Genomic DNA, 8,670 nt, shown 5'->3' on the forward strand with positions numbered 1-8,670 from the left:
TTTTTTATCCATTGAGTTCTTGTAATGCTCTCTCTTTGAAGACCCTTTGATAGTGAACAAGGATGTCTGTACTTCAAGGTCTTAAACTCATAGGTTCGTCATAATGCCCTCTTTGACATGCATCTTCTCATCACTTGTTTTAGCTCCACTGTCAGACTCGTCCTCGACAGCATTACCCTCAATGATAACTCCGCTCTCAGTGTCCTCTTCCGGTCTGATATAGTTCTTTGGCTCATGCCATTCGTTCAGTGGCATCATCATCTCCGGCTTCCACACAAGATTGCACACCCAAAAGACAACGAATGAAATCGCGATCCCGACCGGGTAGGCAAAGTAATAGAACCTCGTAATTCCCAGGGGCATCTTCACTCCCATGTTTCCCAGAAAACCTGGGAAATTTGGCGCTATGGCGACAACGTAAGCAATGTACGCCCGAAAATTCCAGCCGTGCCAGAAATGATAGACACCTGACTTGCGGGACGAGTACAGATCTGGAACGTTGAAGTAACCTCGTGCGATCATGAAGTAGTTGCAAATGAGGACTCCGGTGATGGACGACAAGAAGATTTGGTAGGAGGCGAGGAAATTGATGAACGCCGAAGCTGTGCCTAGTAGATACCACGGATTGATGGCCAGGGAGACGAGCTGACAGATGAACATGCCCGTGCGGACGCTGATGTATTTGGGAAACAAGGCTGCGATGTCATTGCCAGCTGCGGGTCTTGCTGTTAGTCACACAGTCCTTTTGCAAACTTGGGCTGCGTGGTCCGGAGATGATGGGTTGACTTACCAGGTAGACTGTTCTCAAAGACCGAAGAGAACAAAGCCGAGTATGCGAACATCAAGGCGATGAAGAAACACCCGGCTCGATTCTTGGCAGTATAGTTCTCGGTCTGAAGCCGATCCAACAGGTCCAGAGGGTTCCATACCAGTTCGCCAAAGATCAAGGTCGAACTGGACGCCACAAGTTGGCCCACGATGCTGACCAGGAAGGCCGCAAAAGGGAAGCCAAAGATGTTGCCCAAAAGGACATCATTGGGCTTCTTTGCATATCGCTGGAAGTCGGCGGCATTGCTGGCAAAGGTAGCTGACGATCCCATATTAATGAAGATATACTTGGCCATAAGCCATGACTTTTCAGTCCCATGCACTGTGGATGGTTGGGAAATGACCGGGCCCGCGCCGCCTGCTAAAGTCATGGTCCAGCCAAGCATGCAAGCTGCAGAGACAATATAGACGCCAAGTTTGATATCTGAGACGAATCAAAGTCAGAATCGGCAAATTCGTGGTGTTATATCTCAGTACTTACAGACGAAGGGGCGCATTTTGGGGATTGGGATGACGAGAGAGCAGGCGGTTGCAAGCCTTCTCGGTTGTCAGCCAGCATTTCTCGTGAGCACAAAAGAGCTTTTCGTTCCCCACCAGAAAATTATGTATCCGATCATAGAAGCGCTGGTCATGGCGGATCCCGAGCCCATAGTATTGGGGATTCGTGCGATCCCTGGAAAGATGGCGTGGAGCATGGTACTGATGTTTGTTAGTATATCGTTTTGCCGAATCGTGCAGACGGACGGATGGGGCGACTCACTAGACACATTGCCCCCCTTGAACGCCCTGTTTAAGTCATGTCAGCTTTGTTGTACCTTGGTTGTGCGAGGAGAGTCTGGATCTGTACATTGACTCCATTCCACACCGTGGCCATCACGGCTCGATTGAAGGTTGGCCACCATGCGCCGTAGATACCAAAAGATGCTCTGTTGAGGACAGGGTAGCCGACGTGGTACACAGCACCCGCTCGTCCGTTGACGACGAAGACGATGGCAATCAGAAAGTCACCCACAACTGTACAGGCCAGGACTTCCCACATGTTCAATCCGGCACTTTGTGCAGCACTTCCGCCATACCAATTGGCAACTGGGAAGAGTTAGCTATGCGCTCCCAAGACCTTGTTCAAGAATATCTAACCGCTAGCATTAGCAGAAATCCAAAAGACGAAGTAAGTCAATTGTGTCCATGTTCGATCTTTGAGGGCCAATGGCCGAATGTCGTCGTTATCCAGCCATGCATCTTTTTTGTTCACATTTTCTGCGCCCTTGGCCACGATGCGCCTCTTCAGTTCTGCCACGAAGGTCATGGCGACTGATGTCTCGGTATGTGAGACTATTGACTGGAAGTTGAAGGAGAAATTGAGAGCAGGTCAAGGGTCCGAGGTCGAAAACATTCAAGATCAAGACATGGTCCTGTAGGCGAATTAGTCTCTTGATATATTTCTCCAGATTCGTCCTTCGAAACGGTCAGAGATAAGACATGGATTGATATGCGACGGGCCAGATAGGATCTTTGGTCGAGATATTGCCACCTTTCTAGCCAGAAAGAGGCCAAGCGAAGGACGAATGTCGGACTAGGACTCTGAATAACAGATCCGTCTGTCAAAGTCGACCGGAGACGGCCGTGAATGAAGCCCCCAAACCGAGGATGATAACATGCATCTTGGGGATGTGGATCTCGTTGAGGTGGATTCACAGGATGATCGCGATAGCGGTCCCATAAGCTGCAGTCTGCAGGCAACCCCCAAATCTGAGAATGATAGGAGATAGAGAAGACCCCCAACTTTTGGACGGAGGTCCATTGGGGGTTGGGGGTTGGGACGATTGCGCGCTAAGTGTATCGTCCGCGATAGCCAAGTAACAGTGCATAGAATAGTAGCGCTAATCTGCCCGCAGTTTCAATTGAGACTTGAGAATCAATCAATCCTGTAAACCCAAGTTATCGCCATCGAAACTCATTCGGCAGAGTCCGATTGAATGATAACCAGGCGAAGTGGTAAGACCCTAGACCACTGCAAGGACAAGAACGGACGACGATGCGCCCCCAAGCCGTAAACCCCCAAGGACCCCAACTCCCTGAAACCCCCAAGGGCTTAGAAACCCCCAGACTCTAATCGGTCCTCCTCAGACAGCAATACATATATACCTCCAAGAGGTACTTAGGAAGTGTTTGGGTACAGTAGATCTCCTCAGACTTCATCTGCTTACCCAGTCTTCACAGCCTTCAATCCAAAGCCAAAACCATGTCTGCCACCGTCGTCGAGACCGTGCCCGCGTTTGTCCCGCTACAGCTGCGTTCAGGGTTTGGACCGGTTTATCGCCAGGTCTCCACGGCTGCGCCCAGAGAATGTCGTCCCGATGAAATCCCAATCATCGATATCGGAACCATCCGTGACGGTCCAGAGGCACGACAAAAACTGGCGGTCGAGATCAAGAAAGCAGCAGAGGAGGTGGGATTCTTCTACATTTCCAACCATGGAATCGATCAAGGCATTATCGACAATGCACAAAAGGCGGCCTGGAAGTGAGCTATCCACACTCTTTTAGTGGAGAAATCCAGCATCACTGACTCTTGTTAGTTTTTTCCGACAGCCCGTCGAAGAAAAGGCAAAGATTAGTAGGAGCAGGTCCAGATTTTACAACGGTTTCACTGAGCGTGGAACTGTTCACGTCTCTCCAACTGAGACCATCGACAACAAGGAAGGATTTTCCTGGCGTTACGACCCCAAGTACGACCCAGAAGGGAAGGACTTGACAGCCGTTCCGGAGGAAGTTCAGGCCTGGATCCGTGGTGAGGACTTTGTCTGGGAAGGAACCGAGCATATTCCAGACTTCAAAAAGGATACTCTCACCTATTGGGGGGCATGTTTGACTCTGGCAAGGCTTCTGGTCAAAGTGTTTGCTGTTTGCCAGGGCCTTCCCGAAACCCATTTTGACTCAATCACCACATATCCTGGCGCAGACGGGGTGTACAACTACTACCCCGGGCTGACGCCTGAGCAAGCCAGCAAAGATGGACCTATCGACGTCGGCCTCGGCTCCCACACTGATCTTCAGTGCTTCACTTTGCTGTGGCAAGATCACGTCGGAGGCCTCCAAGTCCTGAATACCGAAGGACAATGGATTAAGGCTACGCCGGTTCCAGGGACGTTTGTGGTCAACATTGGTGATTTTTTGATGCGCATGTCAAACGACAAATTTAAGTCGACCGTCCATCGCGTCTACAATCGCTCCACCGAAGAACGGTTGAGTATGCCTTTCTTCTTCGGATTCAACTTCAATGAGAAGTGCTCGGTGTTGCCGACCTGCACGGATGAGAACAATCCACCCAAATACGAACCCATTTCGTGTGGCGAGGTCAGTTCACCTCTCTATCCCTTTTCTTTCCATCGCGTAAGGCAACCGTCATCTAACCGATTATGTAGTGGTGTGCTCGTCGATTCCAACAACAAGGGTACCATGCCGGGGATAAGATAGAGCTGGGACCTGCAAGTGCAACTGTGGAGCTGACTGTGAAAGCGTGAATAGCAGTCAATTTGGGCCTGATGTTAAGATGACAGACTATATTTCCGTCATGTAGATATGCTTTCGTAGATTTCAATGATTATGGATTTCAGAATTGTAAATTTATAATTCCGTAAACCGGGGCTTCGTTATAATCCAGGAAAACTAATTGGCGCATGAACGCTCGGAGACTAAAGAGTGCCGCCGTATAACTGGAAGATGGAACAGCCTAGGCTCGTTGCCCATCAGGCTGATAAGACTAAGCCGTTATAAGTGGTGCCTTATCAGGATGCTACTATCAACACAGACTTCCCAAGTTCTTTATCTCTAGATATCTCGAGGTGCAAACAATCACCATTCTATCAGCCAGCCTAGGTAGGACTCACGGTGACGCGTCTCCTAGACAATGTCTGCCAGAAGTCTCCAGCAAGCATAGTATCTAGCCATCATGGTCACAATCGACAGGTCACCCAAGCAAGCACGCCGCACCCGCAGCAAGAAGATCTTGAACGGTCATAATGCGCCAGTATACGACCGTCCTCATCGTTGTACAATCGGAGCTTGCCAGAGATCCTTCACGCGAGCCGAACATCTGAAACGACACCAACTCAATCGTAAGTCTGATCATTACTCGACATCTAACCAGGATTGACGATGGATGATAGACGATTCGACACATGCGTGGTCCTGCGACAGATGCTCGGTTACATTTGTGAGGAAAGATCTCTGGAATCGACATCTCAGAGTTTCCCATGGCGAGCGGTCTTTTAGTTCTCTGACCGACAGGCAAAGCGCAACCTCGACTGGATCGGAAAGGCTTCGAGACGAGTCCAACAGCCCGAATAGCACCATCGAGGCAGAGGGCTACTTGGGAGACACGAACAGCGAGCCAGATCCAGGAACTTCACGAGGACAGATGGATTCGTCTATGCATCGGGACAATCTTCCCCTGGCACAGAAGAGAAACTCTCAGATGCAATCAATCGATGACCTCGACATGATGCTGGCCCCATTTGAAGCGTCCTGGATACCGGATTTGGAAAACTGGCGATCCGAGATCCATAGCAACAGAGGCTCCCGCCTCACCGACACGGACATGGATTGGTTCTTCCAGAATCAGGACATGTCAGCTCTCGATGGAGATCAGATTTGGAACGAGGACGACTCCGGCCCATCAGACAATATCTCATTTGACTTACCGCAGGAGGCCCCCAGAAACAGCCCAGCAGAAGCTGCAAAAGTCAAAAGGCCGCCACCCGCCTATCTGCAAGACCTACAGACCAAGATTTACGTGGCCAAATCCGGGCAACTGGAAGCCCCAACTTGTGGATTTCGAATCTGCAATGCTCTCACGGATGAGAGACGGATTGAATTGCTTATGCATGTGCGGAATTTGGTAGAGGTCGATCTAAACGATCCTATCTTTTCGTTGAATAGCATGAAGCAAGGGATCCACCTCTTTTGCCGCAACGTGGCAATCGAATACCCATTCGTACATCCCGAGGTTTTGTGTCCTTCTTCAAATCAAAGCCGACATATCATGAAGCAAGTCTTTGGCGAGGAGCCCGGGCCGCAGCTGATATGGGCGGCAATTACCCTTGGGTGGACGTTAATGAGAAGTGACAACAATCATGAGTGGTACATGGCATCCAAGATCCAACGCGTCATCAGAGCTTCCATCATCAATGTATGTTCTGGCTTGACAATTGAACTCCAGTGAATACATGACTAACATGGCCCCTTATGCAGCACCCCGGTCTGGCCAATATTCCACCTCTGTGGCTTGTCCAATCCTTGTTTCTGGTGCTTCTGTTTGCACGCTACCAAGGAACGCGCGAAGAGTACGGGTTTGCATCCACGTTTCACGGAGTTCTACTGGAAGTTTGTCTCTCCTCTGATCCTGTCCCCCACGTCGTGTTGGCCTAGCTGACGAATTCCCTACGCAGGCTACGCGGCGCTTAGATTATCGATCGGATCGGATGGGCATACAGTCTGACGGCGTCAAAGATTCCATTGCGTCCCTGAGAGTGTGGATCATATGGATCAAGGCCGAAACCATCCGAAGGTACTTTTTTGAGCTCCAGATCCCGTAGGCAATGACCGAGAGCGGCAGTGCTGACAAACATGGTGGTATTTAGGCTTATTCTCCAGACGTTCATCCTCGATGTCAAGCACGCCATTCTCTATGGTGCAGAGACATCCATGACTCCATTCGAGTTGAACCTAAAGCTTCCTTTCTGCGAGGATGCCTTTTATGCCACTAACCCCACAGATTGGGCAAACATCATGAGTGTCCAGTCGGACGAGCCTGTGCCCTTCCTTCCCCGGTTGAAACGATTCTGGAGTCTACAATCCTCCAAGATGTTGACCGAGGCTCTTCCCCGTGGCGGGGATGTCATAATGTATGGGCTAATATGGATCGCTCGAGAGTTGGCGCGTCGAGAGGATAACAGCCTTTCTAATCGCTCTAGCAATGCTCTCTTGTCCCTTGGCAATACCGTCCGCCGCTCGTTTGAAATCTGGGAAGTCGCCTGGAAACAGATCCCCATCAGCGATGGCATGAGATCGTGGAACTGGCGCAACTGCAGCTGTGTTATCCGACTCGCCCATACCCTTTATGAGATAGGGCCTGTCGATCTCCAGACCGTGGCTGGTAAAGAAATCATCGAGGGAAAGAGACGAGGCGCTGCAGACTATGCTTGGTCCAAGCGAAAATTACGCCAGTGGGTGAAACATGATCGGGCGGCACTGGGCTTACACTGTGAGTATATTACCTTTACAATCAAGATCACTCAACGGTTGTGGTCGCTGAAGCAAAGTAAAGCTGATCATTTATCTACAGATGCCGCTCTAGTGATACGAGAACATTTAAATGGAGAATCTGGTGGTACACATTGCCATCATTGCCTCTGGTGTCTCTATCTTGCGGCTCTGGTCTGTTGGAACTTTGGGTTCACCCTGACCAAAGCCACCACAGACTCGCAAGATCTGATCAAGGACGGCCAGGTGGTGGAGATGGGGCGGGCCGAGAGGGAATGCCAGGAGTATCTTCATGCAGCGGTCAACATCCACCACGGCCACCGGCCCGAGCGGATGCAGGCCCTGACCAGACCCACCGGTATGATGATCGTGCTTATCGGATTCTTGAGATCACGATGCGAAACGGGGATGATTGAGGAAAGTATCGAGCATCTGACTAGACTTGCCGGCCTGTCGACGCCACTGCCAGTGGTTCAGACTCCAACTCCAACTGCTTGACGTTTAGGTTATATTTAAATACTCTTAAGAAGAAGATTTTATTCGTTATGGCGTTAGGCGCCGAATTGTCACGAATCGTTCCTCGGGGTCACGATATCGATCAGGGTTTCCTAGTAGTTTAGGGTCAGACATGTAGCGTGGATCGGGGCCGAGAATAGGTGGTGGAAAAATTAAGGTTTGGGCTGTAGCGTGAAATCACATTGTAGCGTGAAATATTCTGTAGCGTGAAATCTCAGCCTCGCCGAGCCATACACTCTTACACTCGATGGCCCATCGCGTCCCTCAACTCCCGAGGTATATGAGATCGACAGGATTCGAGCTTCTTGCTCTTCTATTCACACCATGTCCTCTCCACCCTGGCTTCGCAGCCTCAATCTCATCGTCAGCACTCCCGAGAACGCGTTGATTTGTACATTGTGTCGACGAGCGTTACGCGTACATCCGCGCCTCGTCCAGCAACATCTTACCGAAGCCCACTCAATTAGTGCTAGCCGGCAGACTCAAGTGCCTGACCTCGGGACTCTTCTCTTGACTGACATTTCTGAGCTTTCCGCTCGCGCCGATTTCTGCCCCGAGGACCCCAGCCTCACCACAACACCCGGGTTTGCGTGCGGACATTGTTCCAGCCGGACCACCAGCCAACAACTTCTCAGGCGCCATCTTTCTAGCCAGCATAACATCAAGCACCTCGACACCATCGCCGACCGCGACTATCGACCGGTTTCTCTTCAGCAGTGGACCACGTCAGGCTCAGCCGGGCGGCAATACTGGATTGTATTGGCGATTCCTCGCGCCGTTACACTCACTCCGTTACCGACTTATCGTAAGCGAAAGCGTCCTCTCCCTCTGAGCCACCGCAAGTGTCGACCGAGGACGGAGAAGTTAGTCGATACACGAACCTGGCAGGCCCCCATTTCCCCTCCATCCTCGACCCTTCTTTTCTCTATCCACCAGGAGGAAAGAGAGCAGATGGCGTCTATTCCGTCCCTGGATCATGATTCTCACCGCGCTGACCCTGCCATGACTCCTATCTGTATTCGACCGTGTCACCCTATCTGTATTCGACCGTGTCACCCTATCT

At 50.8% G+C, this 8,670-nt stretch overlaps 3 protein-coding genes across 3 annotated transcripts; 2 read left to right on the forward strand and 1 right to left on the reverse strand.

Annotated features, from left to right (window-relative positions):
• Positions 1–87: 87 nt before the first annotated feature.
• Positions 88–2,134, reverse strand: A1O1_05681 (uncharacterized protein; the record flags this gene model as incomplete). Its single annotated transcript, XM_007726565.1, has 7 exons — positions 88–713; positions 791–1,252; positions 1,310–1,365; positions 1,423–1,527; positions 1,589–1,614; positions 1,676–1,914; positions 1,966–2,134. 7 exons carry the CDS (start codon positions 2,132–2,134, stop codon positions 88–90), a joined length of 1,683 nt encoding a protein of 560 aa, XP_007724755.1.
• A 936-nt stretch (positions 2,135–3,070) lies between these two features.
• On the forward strand, positions 3,071–4,351 carry A1O1_05682 (uncharacterized protein; the record flags this gene model as incomplete). Its single annotated transcript, XM_007726566.1, has 3 exons — positions 3,071–3,351; positions 3,407–4,184; positions 4,253–4,351. The coding sequence occupies 3 exons, from the start codon at positions 3,071–3,073 to the stop codon at positions 4,349–4,351; spliced, it is 1,158 nt and encodes a 385-aa protein (XP_007724756.1).
• Positions 4,352–4,779: 428 nt separating this feature from the next.
• Positions 4,780–7,589, forward strand: A1O1_05683 (uncharacterized protein; the record flags this gene model as incomplete). Its single annotated transcript, XM_007726567.1, has 5 exons — positions 4,780–4,945; positions 4,997–6,018; positions 6,081–6,212; positions 6,278–6,420; positions 6,470–7,589. The coding sequence occupies 5 exons, from the start codon at positions 4,780–4,782 to the stop codon at positions 7,587–7,589; spliced, it is 2,583 nt and encodes an 860-aa protein (XP_007724757.1).
• Between the last annotated feature and the right edge of the window lie 1,081 nt (positions 7,590–8,670).

The sequence above is a fragment of the Capronia coronata genome (assembly GCF_000585585.1).
Source record: "Capronia coronata CBS 617.96 chromosome Unknown acBCG-supercont1.4, whole genome shotgun sequence".
Lineage (NCBI taxonomy): Eukaryota > Fungi > Ascomycota > Eurotiomycetes > Chaetothyriales > Herpotrichiellaceae > Capronia > Capronia coronata.